This window comes from Onychomys torridus, chromosome 18, assembly GCF_903995425.1.
Source record: "Onychomys torridus chromosome 18, mOncTor1.1, whole genome shotgun sequence".
NCBI classification, from domain to species: domain Eukaryota; kingdom Metazoa; phylum Chordata; class Mammalia; order Rodentia; family Cricetidae; genus Onychomys; species Onychomys torridus.
In genome coordinates this window covers 63,482,445-63,498,352 of record NC_050460.1, presented here as the reverse complement: position 1 = coordinate 63,498,352, position 15,908 = coordinate 63,482,445, and the positions used below count along the sequence as shown (strand labels likewise).

Below are 15,908 nucleotides of genomic sequence, written 5' to 3'. Positions count from 1 at the left end.
TCTGTTGGAACTTGTGTCCTAATAAAACCTATTGTGTATAATTAGCATACACAATTATTTTTTAAAAAAAAAGAACCAACCTAGAGACAGACCTAAATCACCTCTCGGAAGCCAGACAACACGGAGGCTTATAGAATCCTCCCCAGAGTCAAGTAAACTTACTGAATGTCCCATGATAACCACACCGTTGAAAAGTGTCCCCAGCCCAGCTTTCGGATCACGTGGTATCTCCCGTTAAACAGATCTCCGATTTTCACAAGATGATAACCTCCTGGAAGAAGAAACGAGGGTAATCAGAGGAACCAGAACAAACAACCCTCTTACCCTGAACCCTGTCAGCAGTCACGCACAGTTACTAACAGCTTGTAAGATCAGTTCAGTATGAGAGACCCTTCAGTCCAATCCACCAGTGTCTGCTCAGTGGGAGGAAACTGAGCATGTGACAGTCTGCACCACGTGGCCTGTGCTCACAGCCCATAATACTATACTGCGCTTGCCTAGCAAGCGCCAAGGCCCGGGGTTCAATCCTCAGCTCCAAAAAAAAGAAAAAAAAAAAAAAAAAGAAATAATAATAATCAATACTATTAATTTAACTAAAAAAACAGAACACAGTATGAACTGTTCTTCTAAATATAGGTCAACATGGTGAGTTCCAGGCCAACCACACGATGAGCCCCAGCCCTCCTAAACAAACAAACCAAGAAAAGAAAAGAAGGAAGAAAGCCAACAGAAAGGCAGAAAGGCTGCTTCACGTGCACAGATGATCAACATTGATCTTTGTTTGTTGGGAAAAGGTCCAATTCTTCCAGCCAGCAAAACAGACCCTTTACAACATCCATTGTAAATAAGGACCTGGGAATTTTCACCAGAACAAGAGGACAGCTGGGCCTGATTGCCAAGTTATACTCATCCTCACTGCCATAGCATGAGAAAAAGGATTACATGGTATTTCTAAAACTCTATATGCCAGCTGAAAGATTAAAGGCGTACACCTCCAATCCCAGCACACACAGGCCAGACTGAATTAGAGCCAGCTCTAGTATTGGTGTGCCACACCTCTGAAAATTTCAAAGGTAAACATGGACTGTTAACTTTGAAAGAGGAAAAAAGATTTTTCTTTTTCTAATTTTTTTGTATTTATTTGTGTGTTTATTTGGGGGGGAGGGGACCCGCAGGATCTCTCTACATAGCTGTGGCTGTCCTGGGACAGGCTGGCCTTGAACTCACAGAGATCTGCCTGCCTGTCTCACGAGTGCTAGGATTAGAAGAGTGTGCCACTCCTACTTGGCCTGGAAAAGTTTGTTTTTTTAAAATGGGCTAAGTGCAGGATGTACCTGATTAGTAACTCCAGGTCCTAGTGTGACCTAGCCCTGCCAACAAGTTTAAAAACTTAATATAACCAGGGGCTAGAGAGACTGCTCAGCAGTTAAGAGCACTGGCTACTCTTCCAGAGGACCCAGGTTCAATTCCCAGCACCCACATGGCAGCTTATACCAGCAATTCCAGGGGATCTGATACCCTCACACAGACAGACATGCATGCAAAACACCAATTCACATAAAATAAAATAAACCATTTCTCACATCTGGGAAAGACAGACCAAGCAGGCAACATGAGAACTTCCTTGGTGGTGACAACCCACCCACCAGGACGAGGAGCACACCCAACATCTTACACACACCTTTACAGTAGTCATTGGGGTCTTCCTGCTCATCATCATCAGACCCCAGAATCTCCTCCTCCTGCTCTGGGATGTCACTCTCGGAGTGGGGTGCAGAGCCTCGGGGCTGAGTTTCAGGCCTGAGAAATGACATAACATATTCACTCTGCAGGACAGCAGTGAGGACCTTAAGAGATGTCACTACCTACCCCCACCCTGCACCATCAGAGGCAGCCTCAGAAAATGGAAGGTAGCATGCCCACAGTAACTAAAGAAGAGCTGGCAAATGGATCCAAACAGATCACTGAGAAAACCACTAGATTTTCCTCACTTTGTAGTTTTATAAAAATACTTACCATAATACACTCCAGAAACAAATCTGTCTCCTGCTTTTCCTAGTCTAATATACCCTTCCCCATGTCTATGCAGTCTCCCGGGTCATCATGGGGCTTCCCTTTGGCAGAAGGCTACTTATTCTAGCATTCTATTTAGCTTGTTTCTGAATTATACTGCTGAACAAAAAGATGTTTCATTTTCTGAATATTTTATATTGAGAATTGTTTTCTAAAGTCATACTAGAAAAGGGGCAAAACCTCCCCTCCTTGCAAAAAAGGTGAAACATAGAATTTACTACTGAGTCTGTGTTGTGATGCCCCTTACTCTAAGTAATTTTTGTGTGTTTCTCTGTGTAGCTTTGTGCCTTTCCTGGAAGTCACTTGGTAGCCCAGGCTGGCCTGGAACTCACAGAGATCCGCCTGGCTCTGCCTCCCGAGTGCTGGGATTAAAGGCATGCACCACAATAGCCCGGCTACTCTAAGTAACTTAATCTACGTAAACTGTGCCCAGGGTGTCACACAGCAGACAACTTTCCCAAACGTTCAGGATGTGTGGCGTATCTGATGAGCTAGAGAAGAGACCACACTCTCCTGCATTCAGGCTCTGACCCCTCGGGCCGCTTGCCATAGAAGGCTTCGACCAGTTGGCAAGGCGAACACTGTCCTTTTGCTGGGAGCCTCAGGGTGCTGCCTAGGCTGGCTTCAAGTCCTGGGCTCAAGCCGTCTTCCTGTCTCAGCCTCTCAGTCCCTGTAACAACTGTCTTAAGTCACTACACTGACTGAGCATTACTTTTAATAGCTGTAGGAAAAAAGTTAGTTATCCCTTTAAAAATGAGTTTGCTTTTCAATGATTGCACTGTTTTCCCCCTTCAAAAGATGCTAACAGAAAAAAAAAAAAAAAAGAAGAATACAAAACTAGTTACATGGTATTGAGGACACAAACACCTTGGTGGGCATCACTAGTAACTTAGGTTTTTGATGGTCAGTCCAAATTCCCTCAATTCTTATGTATGTTTCTGTCCTCCAGGGCACATAGACAGATATAAAACTGATTAAACGTTCATTGTTAATAAAAATGTCTTTCAAGTAACGAATAACTCCTCACTTTTAAAATTTACATTTACTTTGTATGGAAGAGTGTGTGTGTGTGTGTGTGTGTGTGTGTGTGTGTGTGTGTGTGTGTCTCTGTCTCTGGGGACAACCTGCAGCGGTAGGTAGACTCCCTGTCCTCACCATGGGGTTTGGGGATTGACCTCAGGTCAGGCTGGACAACAGGCAGCTCTAGCCTTGCTGGCATAAGTGGAAGGAGTAAACTGTAAGAGCTCTCAAACTCCCAAATAAAAGTTCTAGGCAGTGGTGGTGCACGCCTTTAGTCCCAGAGGTAGGAGGATCTCTGAGTTCGAGGTCAGCCTGGGCTACAGAGAAACCCTGTCTGGGATTTCAAAGGGGAACACACACACACACAGAGTAAAGTGGACACTAAACATTCCCTCTTACAATTCAGATAACAAGAACTACAATTGTGAAATTTTAAAAAACTGGTAAGATATCAGTTCTGAAACCCAGACCTAAAAAGAGTAGAATGTTAGGAGTCCTACAAGCAGCAGGGCGGTGGTGGTGGCGCACGCCTTTAATCCCAGCACTAGGGAGGCAGAGGCAGGCGGATCTCTGTGAGTTCGAGGCCAGCCTGGGCTACCAAGTGAGTTCCAGGACAGGCTCCAAAGCTACACAGAGAAACCCTGTCTCGAAAACCAGAGTCCTACAAGCACCATGTAGATAATGATCAAAATTATTTTCAGAAAAAAATGTTTCCTGAAGAGGGCTTGGACTTACAAAACTGAGCAAAGTTCCACTGTCAGTTAAAGGATTCAAGGTGCGGAGCTGAAAAATGGCTGGCTCTGTAAGAGCACTGGCTGCACTTCCAAAGGACCCAGGTTCAATTCCCAGCACACACATGGCAGCTCACAACTGTAACTCCAGCTCCAGGGGACCCAACACCAATGCACATAAAATAAAAAATAATTTTTTTTAAAAAAGACAAAACCAAAGCAGGAAGAGAAACAGGAAACAGACATATTTAATTAGATTCTCACAATCAATTAGATCCTCAAAATTAAAATGACAAGACAGAACTCATCAGCTCTGAGGGGCACGGAGACCTATATGTTGGACAGTGTTACAGCTCAGTGGCAGAGCCCCCCCACCCCCCAGCATGATGGAAGGGGCAGGGATACAGGAGCATAACAAATCTTCAATTTTGCTAGATACTAAACAGAGTTCTTCCTAGAACAAAGAAGGAGAGCTGCAAAATTGTACTTTTAAACTCCTGTCTACCATATTAAGGACTTGATACTTATGTTGGAAGCAACAATATCTCATATCTCATACTTTAACAACTTTAAGAACTCAAAGTATGTAATAAAAATTTAGGTAGGGGGTTTGCGTAGTGTAGTGATTATCATGCTGGCCTAACATGTGAGAGGTTCCCTGGTTCGAAACTGAGCGGAAACAAGATTACTGGGGGCTGGAGAGATGGCTCATTGGTGAAGAGCACTGTCTGCTCTTCCAGAGGTCCTGAGTTCAATTCCCAACCACTTGGTGGCTCACAACCATCCATAATTTGATCCCGTGCCCTCTTCTGGGCTGTAAGCACACACGCAGACAGAATACTGTGTACATAAATAATTTTTATTTAAATTAGTACATCAGTGAAACTCCTAACAAACTTTGGAACGGGCAGCAGCAAACGGGGCTAGAGATGGCGCAGCAGTTAAGCACTCCCTCCACTGAGCCCTGGCCCCGTTCCCTGCACCCACATGGTGGCTCAACACGACCTGTAGCTCCTTTCTCGGGTCTGATGCTCTCTTCTGACCTGTGCTGTTACTGCACACATCTGGTACACATATAGACACTGCGGCACATATACGTAAGATGCAACAATAAATATGCATTTTAAAAATCACTATTTGTGTATGGCTGTTTTGCCTGCATGTATTAATAATATGCACCATGTGTGCCTGGTACTCAGAGAGGTCAGAAGAGGGCTTGGAACTGAGTTACAGAAGGCTGTATGCCACCAAGTAGGTGCTGAGAACTATCACTGGGTCCTCAATGTCACTTCTCCAAAGGGACCACAAGTCAATTGCTTCTATAAAGGAGTATCTGTGTACATACACACTTTCAACGACAACCAACAACACAATTTTTAAGACACTCCTTGTTGGGACAGATCTCAGTCATGATCCACTTGCCTATATAAGTAATGCTAAGGAAGTTTATTTCTTGGACCTCCATAGATATGCTGCTGTGGCACACAAGTCCCCACATTCACACAAACTTTACACACACACACACACACACACACACAGAGCAATAATGAAATATTTAAACAAACAAACAAACAAACCCACTCCAGCCAGGCAGTGTGGCGCACACCTTTAATCCCAGCACTCAGGAGGCAGAGACAGGCGGATCTCTGAGTTTGAGGCCAGCCTGGTCTACAGAGCAAGATCCAGGACAGGCACCAAAGCTACACAGAGAAACCCTGTGTGTTGGGGGAGGGGGGTGTGCGCGTGCGCGGGGGGGGGGGGGGGGGGGGGGGACGGGACGACGGACGGACGGACATAAAAACAAAAAACCCACTCTACTTTTTTTATTATCTCAAAACAATAACTAGAGTGAATGAAACAGTTGACTTTCAGCAGTGGAGGGGACAGGCAGGGAAAAGGACCTGGTAAGGAAGATCTGAGCAACCACTCTACTAATCCAGCATAATTTCCAACTACACAGTCTACTTATCCTAATAGGCACAAATAAATGTAGTTTCCGTCAAAGAAACTTCTCTTTGCAACAGATGAAGACCATTACCGAAAACCATAACCAAGCACACTGCAGAGAACTAATGACTGCGTGGTGACCATGCCCAGCTGAAAGATCTAAACATAATTCCTGCACCTAAGGACTGGGGACCACGACAGAGGAGAGGAGGAGGTGTAAGAGCCAGAGGAACAGGGAGTTTGCTGTGAGACTGCATTTCCTAAAATGCCAGTTACATCCATGCCATCTCATTAGCACAGCTGCCTAAACAAGAGCTGAACAGGCCAGTCGGCACCGGACATGCTGACAATGGAAGGAGACATTTCACAGTCTCAACCCTTGACAAGAACGGTAACCAACTAAGGAACGCTGAGCGCTCTTCCCCACACAAGAGCCCTCCAATTGTTATCTAATGCCTAACTGTCAGCCCTGAAATCACATACATACAAATAACATTGTATGTGTGTATGCAACAACAATCAAAAGAGGCCAGTAATTTGGGATAGTAAGTGGGGAGTGCACATGGCAGGAGATGGGGAAGAAAAGGGGAAGGGGAAATGATATTTTAAATTCCAAAAATAAAAATTCCTAAAATTTTAAACAGACTTGAGACATGTACATGGTTTTTTGTTTGTTCTTTGAAGATAGGGTTTCTCTGTGTAGCCCTGACTGTCCTGGATCTTGCTCTGTAGACCAGGCTGGCCTCATACTCAGAGATCCGCCTGGCTCTGCCTCCTGAGTGCTGGGATTAAAGGTGTGTGCCACCACTGCCTGGTGACATGTACATGTTTTAACTGCTAAATAAAATTAAAGAAAATGAAAACCCTAAAGCTAAATACAGATGAAAAATAAGCCCAACTATATGTTGGTAAAATAAAATGAAGAACATATTAATTGAACTAATAATTTTGGATACAGTTCTCCAACTGTACACTAAAATAAAATGAAGAACATATTAATTGAACTAATAATTTTGGATACAGTTCTCCAACTGTACACTTTCAAGTTTAACATAACCTGAGGATTCCAGAACACCAAGGAGCCTTGAATTCGGCAGACCTGGTACTGATGTCTAATCCTCAAACTGTCTTGTGTGTTAGTAGAGAGAAAGGAATAAATAAAAGATGCCACTAAGAGGAAGGACAGAACCTTCCAATGTGCAATGGTGGAAGCTGAAGGCAATCTGGATTGGAAACACCACATACTATAGACAGACACTGTTTCAAAGCAGTGGGGTGTACACCCAATAGGTCTGTCTTGCAGGCCTGCTGATAGGGCCTAGAGACAAAGGAAATAACGCCTTGTTTTCTCTATCAGTAAGGTGGCCCTTCAGAGATCTGGGGGATTACCGTGTGGTGCAGGCCAAGCATGTGGTGAGCTTGGATAGCTGGCCAGAGTGGAAGGCTGAAGAAACAGAGGACTGAAGTTAAGGCTTGAACCATGCATACATTCTGGATGTAAAGGAAGGTGCTGTAAGGACGTGGGGCATGCTCATGAGCTGAGCCTGCTCAGTATGCACACGCCTACGGACTCAATCTTGTCCGTTCTAGCAGAGTGAATGTGGAATTGTGGTCCTTAAAGGATAAGGCCAGTCTAGACTCATGCTCAAGTAGTTAGGGTGCTATGTCATGACCTCTACAACTTTCAAATCGTTCAACAACAACAACAACAAGTTAGCACACAGTCAGCTTTACTCATAAAGACACAAAACAGAAAACCACCAAGTGATCACGAAAAGGTCACTCAGGGCCACTAAAAGCTACCAACATATACCCAACACAGAACCTCTGTCAGGGGCACTGTTTACCAGAGAAGGCAAATATAAAATACATTACATGTGGCTGCAGAACCTGTGGTCAGTCACTGCCAGAGGTAGATTCCAAAGACTGAGGAAACTTATGGAAGCTTGTGTACTTTGATCCCAAAGATGCTTTCATAGAGGCACGTGCTGACAAAACTCACATTTTACAGTTCAAAGACATACATATAGAGAGAAATGATACGGCAAAATGTCAACAACTAATGAATATGATAAATTATGGGCACTTATAATCAGAGAAATGTAAATTAAAGTACTAAAATGCCATTCTGACATATCAGAACATAAAAATGAACAACTTTTTTTTATCGTGTGTGTGCCAACACACAAGTGTGATTGGTGTGGAGGTCAAAGAGCAACTTTCAGGAGTTGGTTCCTTCCTTCAACCACATAAACTCTGGGGACTAACCTCAGGCCAGCAAACATGGCAGCAAGTCCCTTCACTTGCTGATCCATCTCCCCAGCCCCAACATCTCCCCTCTGTAAAGGGCTCCTAGACAACTGCCAACGCTAAGATTTAGATACATGAATTAGGCTGGCGGTGGTGGTGCACACCTTTAATCCCAGCACTCGGAAGGCAGAGGCAGGCAAATCTTTGAGTTTGAGGCCAGCCTGGGCTATAAAGCGTGTTCCAGGATAGGCTCCAAAGCTCCGCAGGGAAACCCTGACTTGGAAAAAAAGAAAAAAAAATTGAAATGAATTAATACTGCATTAATACTTGTTTTTATTGTGGTTACACAGGTGAGCACCATCTCTTAAAGAATAAATGTAGTACTTTAGAAAGACTCTTTAGCAACCAGGTTTGTTAACATGTAGCAGCTACAAAGCAGAGGCAGGAGTACTGCAGAGGTGGTCCACTGTCACAGCCAAGGTCTCCATGACTTTGGTTGGGTAAAGTCCTTCTTTATGAAGTTCTGTTAGGCTGAGGATATGGCTCAGTTAGCAGCATGCTTGCTTAGCATGTATAAAGTCCTGGGTTCCATCCCCAACACCACATAAAACCAGGCATGACAGTACATGTAATTTTCAGGCCTCATCTGAAATACATGAGGCCACTTCAAAATAAACTACCACACACATAAACCTGTTAAGGGAGAAAATATTTCTGACAAGAAGAGTTCTTGAGAGGCAATTTTAAAAGCACAGACTTAAATTTAATAAAGCCATACAATTAAAATTACAAGTTAACACTGAAATTTTCAGAATTAGCCACTTGAAAGAAAGCCTGTAAGAAGAAGGTGAGAAATACAAATATTCCACATGACAAAGGATATACAATTTATAAATAGCTCTTCCGAGTGAGAAAAGGGCCAGGTGGTGGTAGCGCACACCTTTAATCCCAGCACTGGGTAGGCAGAGGCAGGCAGATCTGAGTTCCTGCCTCACAGGACTGCCAAGGATACACAGAAAAACCCACGTTTTGAAACACACACACACACACACACACACACACACACACACACACACACACACACGAGCAAAAAAAAAACGGGGAGAGATGGCTCAGCAGTCACAAGGTCTGGTTGCTCTTGTAGAAGACCAGAGTTCAGTTCCCAGCACCCTCGTGGTGGCTCCCGATTGCCTGTAACTCCAGTTCCAGAGGACAGACACCTCCTGGTCTCTTAAGGCACTCACTCACGTATGCATTAATAATAATAGTAATAATAAACTAAAATCTTTCTGGGCATGATATGAACGCCTTGTGGCTCTGTGAAAAAAACAAAAAAACTCTTTAAAAAGGGTGTGATCAGTAGCACACTCCCTGCTTCGTATGCACAATCCTTGGGCTCAATCTTTGGGACAGGACAAGAGGGCTGCCCTGCAGATGTCCAGTCTGAAAAGGCCAAGCGGACTCCAGGAGCACTGCCCCTGCTGTGGTGCAGGCCCGTCTCTAAGCGCTTCCACCCACTTCCATGTGCACCTCTGTGCACTCCCTTCCTCACCTTGCTGCCACAGCACCTAGTACATTAGGTAACTTTCATACTTAATCTCTTACTGTTTTCAACTTTATTTTCAGTTTATGTGTATGGATGTTTTGCCTGGCTGTACATGCATGCCTGGTGCCCCAGGAGGCCAGAAGAGGGCATGAAGTTAGAGACCTGGTGTGGGTGCTGGGGACTGAATCTAGGTCCTCTACAAGAAGAACCAGTGTTAACTGCTGAAGCTTTCACTCGGCCCTCATTTCCCCCTCTTGTTGCTGCATCACAAGAACAGGAAACAAGAGACTCTGAAATGGCCAGAGTTGATATAAGCTAATCTGGCTAAATAAAACCTTTCCAGAGAACACATGGACCTCTCCAGCCCCATGAACTAAAATCTTTAATATCACTTCTAAGACTCTGTCCTCAGGAACTAGCTATGTGAGCAAGGATCCACATCCACCCCAGTCATTTATCTGACCTTAAGTTCAGCCAGAAATTAAAAGGAGCCAACAGAGGGATAATATATGCAAAAACCACTCATGATGTTAACTGGGGAAGCATGCCCAACAATTCCATTGGGGGTCTTATAAAGTGTATGTGTTGCCAGGTGCGCACACCTTTAATCCCAGCACTCGGGAGGCAGAGCCAGGCAGATCTGAGTTCGAAGCCAGCCTGGTCTACAGAGTGAGTTGCAGGACAGCCAGGGCTACACTGTAGTATGAATCTTAAAAGTTCTTATTAATAAAATCATATCTGAGGCCAGTTATTGGGGTGAATGCTGGAAGATCAGAGACACAGAACAAGCCACAGCTATCTCACCTTGCTAGTTACTCAGGTGATCCTGTTTCCTCAGGCTGGAAGCTTCCAAGTCCTCCTCTACATAAATCGCAGCTGAACTGTGCTGCTCCAAAGCCTGAATAATAAACCAGCCAAATGCTTAACTTAGTTCCTGGTCCTCAGGCCTTATATAAGTTTCTGCTTTCTGCTATCACTTCCTGGGATTAAAGGCTGGATTTCTGGGATTAAAGGCTTGAGTCACCAGGCCTAGATGTTTCTAAAGTGGCCTGCACTCACAGAGATCCACCTGGCTCTGCCTCCCAAGTGCTGGGATTAAAGGCGTGTACCACTACCGCCCAACTTCTGCTATGGCTTGCTCTGACCCATTTTCTAGTCACCACTTTTGGGCTCTGTATCTAGTGGCTGTCTGTTCTCTGACCCCAGATAAATTTATTAAGGTGCACAATATTGTGGGGAACACAATACCACCACACTACACAGAGAAGCTGTCTCAAAAAACCACAAATAAATAAAGTTTATGTTTGTTAACAGGCACTAAACTATGGTATTGAAACACCCAGTGAGGCCAATCTTAAAAACTACCAGAAAGGAGCATGCACACTGTATGAACTGATAAAGAACTAAGTTCCAAGGTCAGGTACACTGGCTCTGCTTTCTACATGACAGTGTTAGGAACTTTTACATTTTCCCTTATAAATTTTCAGTGTAAGAATTTAATTTATGGAAAGAAAATAAACAGATAAAAACAGTATCTCCTTCCCAGCTTAAGAGTACTAGAACAAGCATAACCATTTCCCCAGCTCAACCACACAACCAGACCCACACAACACCTATACGGTTATCTAATCACGCAACCAGACCTGCACAACAGCTATACGGTTACCTAACTTCCAGCACAGTGGAAACGGCTGTCACAACTAACCTCCCAAGCTACAGAACGAAACAGGTGTGAAACCCACTCCTGCTCCTGGGCTCCAAACCATTTGTAAACAACCAACAACTGGAGACTAAAAGCTTACAGCAAACCGAGAAAGGCGTGCAAGCCCTCCTGCACACACCGGAATCCAGTGCTCACAGGAAGAAGGAGCATCATGGTATTCAGATATAATACACAGGTTCACTCACAAGCTCTTCCCCAACACACCAAGGAACTGCCATCTAGACGTGTGGCTACAGAGCATGCCAGACCCAGGTCCCAGACCTAGCTTTGCAGATCTCTAAAGAGTTAACTACCAAACCACCTATAAAGCAAAACTCATCACCACCTATCAAATGTCAAGTAAATAGAAAATGTCTAGCCAGGTATGTGGCGCACGACTTTAGTCCCAGCACAGAAGCAGGCTCATCTCTGAGTACCAGGACAGCCAGGGATATATAGAGACCTCCTGTCTTGTTGGGGTAAGGGAGAAAGGAAGGAAGGAGAGGCAGCAGAGAGGGACGGGGAGTGAAGGAGGGAGAGGGAGGGAGGAAGAGGAGGAGGAAGGGAAGGGGGAAGGAAAGGGATGGAGGAAGAAGACAGTCTAATAAAGTAGGGTGGAGCAGGAATTGTTCAAGTAAGTTTACCTTCCCATAACCTTTCAGCACAAAGACCCAAAGTACCCACAGGGACTGTGCTCTGGCAGGAATAGTACCCTGGCAGCCAGCTCCATGACCATGGCACACTGCCCCAAGGGCCTGGGTTCTAGTTTTACAGAACTCCACAGCATCCGGACAATCCATTCCTTCAGTACCACATCATGCCTACACTATATTGAGAAGGTGCTAAGACTGTACACATCAACACCTACTTTTTGTACTGTTCAGTCCTGACCATCTTTCACTATGGTTGAGCTACTGCTCATAAAGGTATGTAAAGCTAACTGTGTCCAAGGTCAGCCTGCAATCAGAATGCAAATCAGATCTGCCTTACTCAGAAGACCAAACTGTGGCAGGCCTTAGCTTCCTGGCAGCTTAGAGAGGTGTCAGGAATGCAGTCAGAAACAAGGTCCAGTTACCTGGGCCAGGAGGGGCTTACATTTCAACTATTCGAAAAGAGGCTGGACAAGTAAGAGGAATGGAGAGTTATGATCAGTAAAATAACTGCTAGCTCTTTATTCTGTAATAGCACAATAGGCAAGCACAGAAATAATTAAGAACACAGACAATGACTAAGCTACCTGCAGTAGTGAGCCTAAGAGCAGTTTAACACAAAGCTTAAAAAGCCTGCTTTTGAAAACAAGTATATGCAGGGTGGGTGAGATGGCTCAATGGTGCACCAGGCCTCAAGACCCAAGTTCAACCCCTGCAATCTACATGGTGAGGAGAGAACCAACTTCTAAAAGTTGGCCTCTGACCCACACATTCACACCACTGCACTTGAGCAGCTCGTGTACACACACAAATAAGCAAATGTTTATATACACACACACTGCATGTTCAATCTAGACAATCTGCAGTATTGAATATCTGCTAAATATTTGACCATCCACACACATTCAGGCGCCAAATGACAGGTTTGATCCACCCTAATATCAAATTTCCATGTCTTACACAGGACAGGTGGCCTGGGAGATAAAACATCTAAAAACAAACCAAACAGGTGATTAGCTACCTAAGCATGATGGCACAGGATCAGTAATCCTATCATTCTGGAGACTGAGGCAGGAGGCTCACTGAAATTCAAGACCAGCTTAGGCTACCTAGTGAGACTCAATTCAAAACCCTCTGAAACCAAGGGTGATGTCGAATGCCTCTAATCAATCCCAGTACTAGGGAGGCAGATCTCTGAGTTCAGCCAGCTTGGTCTACAGAGTAAGTCCCAAGACAGTCAGAGCCACCCAGAAAAACCAAAACAACAAAATGAGAAGGGGGGGGGGGGAAGAACTCTTTTAAATGATTAATAAAATAATTTCCTCCTTCCATCAGAAAACATGTTATAAAACACATTCACACAGCTTCCCCAACAGGCTGAAATCACAACTGCATACAAGAGCTGGGTTAGCCCCTTGCTGTTTCTATTAACCAATTAATGTAAGATTAAAAACTAGTTCTGGCTGGAGCACGCCTTTAATCCAGCACTTCGGAGGCAGAGGCAGGCAGATCTCTATAGGCCTTCAGGCCAGCCTGGTCTACAAACCAGTTCCAGGACAGCTAGGACTGTTACAAGAGAAACCCTGTCTTGAAAAAAAACAAAACACCTATTTCCGAACAGTACCTAAATAGAAATCAACACAAGAACCTGAGCACATCTGCCCACACCATAGTCAAGTGCTTACAAAACAAAAAAATTTTCTAAGACACACAATAGAAAATGGAGCAAGAGATGATAGTCACTTACCTGTGGTCCTACTCAAAGAAGTCATTTCAAGTCCTTTCCAAAGGTTAGGGAGCCTCCAAAAACAACACACCCAACCCACCCAATCTGGAACTGTCATTCAGCAAGGTGACCTAGGAAGACCTCTGATTTGTGTTAATCAGTGCAGACCCAACTGGATGGTGCACAGCACAAATACCAGGTGAGTGGAAACCCACAGAAAATAACGCGCCTGAAAGCAAGCGATGGGCAGAGAACTTTGTAACACGACCTCCAGGAGCGCCTGCAACTACATGTTAGTACGAGAGCAGAGCGTTCTTACAGTAACTCCAAGTTCATTTGCTTGGCTTGGTGTTGCAAGCATTTTAATCCCAGCACTCTCCAGGAAGAGACAAGCAAGTCTCTGTGAGTTCGAGGCCAGCCTGGTCTACATGGAAAGTTCCAGCCAACGCAACACAGGGAGACTCTGTCTCAAAACAAAACAAAACAAAAAAACAACAAAAGGGCCACGATTATGCTGAAGCCCTCTATCCGGCGGGTTTCTATCAGGCTGTGCCCTCTCTGCACCACCCTCACCCCCCCACCCCCCCACATCAGACTGGAAAGTCTGTCCACCAAGTCGGTCCACCAAGCCAGAATCACACGGCAACTGTAACTAACTGCGCTAACTCCATTCGGCTGAGGGCCTGATAACTGGCCGGCCCGCACGCTGGGAGGGCAGAGGCGCGCCTTAACCGGGCGAGAGAAAGGCTCCTTCCTGGCCGCCCTGCTCTACCCAAGCGAGCGTGTAAGGTTGGCAGGACCCAGAGTCAAGAGGGGAAACTCATTCAACAACGTCCTGGTGGTGACCCAGCGTGCAGACAGACATCGGAGGCAAGTTAAGACGCTGCGGAGCAAGGAAGGGAGAGCAGAGTTCACAAACAGGCAGGTAATGATTACCAGCTCCGGCCGCCGGCCCACGCTTAGGCCTCCTCGGTGGAGTTGGGGAGCGGGGCCGGGCAGGCTCCGGTCCTTCCCAGCAGGCCCGGGGAGCCGCTTAAGACCCGGGCCTGGCGCCCCAGCACCCTTCCGCATGGTTCCCGGAGAGCCACTCACCCAGCAGCCCAGAAGCCATGTGGCGGGGTGGGGTTGGGGGAGCCGCCCGAACCCCGTGCGCGTCCGAGGCGCGCAACCCGGGAGGAGGTCCCCGCCAAGGGAGGGGATGTGGGGGTACAAGACTCACTTCCTCTGGGCTTTGTCCTTCTTGGCCTTGGTCCTTTTCTTTCGGGCCTGGAGCGCGAGCACTGCGGGAGAGAGGGAATGGATGAAGGGCCGATGTAAGACGGAGGTGGGGAATGGCGCGAGAACGCGGGGCCACAGGGCCTGCGGCTGCGGACCGGGCGCGGGGCCGCCTGCCCGGGCTGCACCGCCGCTGCCGGGCTCGGCGCGCCCGCAGGGGCTCGGGCCGACCATGAGGCCTCGCCGCCCCGGCCCGGGCCTGGGCTGGGGGCTGCGGAACGAAGGGGCGGGGACGGGGGGCGCCCGCGGACGCCGCGGCCGAGGGGCCCGCGGCGAGGGCGAAGCCGCCTCAGGGGGCCGCGACAGCGGCTAGGAGGGGCGCCCGGCGCCCACTCGGGAGCCGCCGCCGTTCCTCGTGGCGGAGGCCGCTCCGCCGCTCACCTTTCCGCTCCATGGCGAGACCGGTAACCGCCAGGCGCCTGCGCACTTGAGTGACGGCGACTCGGGCTCCCGCCGCGGCCCCAAATCCCAGCTCTTCCTCCCGGCGCGCGCAGGCCCCGCCTCCGGGCCCGCCCGGCCACGCCCCCGCATGGCGGCCCGCGCGCGTGCGCACTGGGCACGGAGCCTACCACCTGCTCCAGGGAGGGCCCGAGACAGGAGCTGCGGAGGACCCAGGAAGGAATCCTGAGCCGATCGCGCGCGCGGGTTCCTGTGGGTCTGGTTTCAGTGAAAGTTCTGGCCTCCTGAGGAAGGTCAGAGTCCCGCAGTCAGCCGAGAATTCCCTCAGTTTCCTGGCATGCAAAACGGATTAAGCGAACGTGTCCCAGTTCCTTCCTGAGCTGTTTGCCAATGAAGACGCTAAAGAAAAATGGGAAAATAGACTTGTGCGCGGACTCACACAGAACAAAGTCGGGAGGGAGGAAACATGTGCCCCTATCGTGATTTAAAAATAAAACCTGAGTCCGCAGCCCATGCCTTTAATCCCAGCTCTCCAGAAGCAGGTGGATCTCTATGAGTTCGAGGCCCCGTCGGGTCTAAATAGCAAGTT

The 15,908-nt window shown here is 47.0% G+C and overlaps 1 protein-coding gene across 1 annotated transcript in view; it reads right to left on the bottom strand.

The window, feature by feature from the left end:
* Srpk1 (SRSF protein kinase 1) overlaps nucleotides 1-15,435 on the bottom strand; it is a 39,251-nt gene extending 23,816 nt beyond the window's left edge. The window contains exons 1-4 of the mRNA XM_036167273.1: nucleotides 15,302-15,435; nucleotides 14,865-14,925; nucleotides 1,682-1,800; nucleotides 163-271 (exon numbers count right to left, since the gene is read on the bottom strand). Coding sequence (XP_036023166.1) covers nucleotides 163-271; nucleotides 1,682-1,800; nucleotides 14,865-14,925; nucleotides 15,302-15,314 — 302 coding nt within the window. The 5' untranslated portion in view covers nucleotides 15,315-15,435. The remainder of the gene's footprint in view (nucleotides 1-162; nucleotides 272-1,681; nucleotides 1,801-14,864; nucleotides 14,926-15,301) is intronic.
* Between the last annotated feature and the right edge of the window lie 473 nt (nucleotides 15,436-15,908).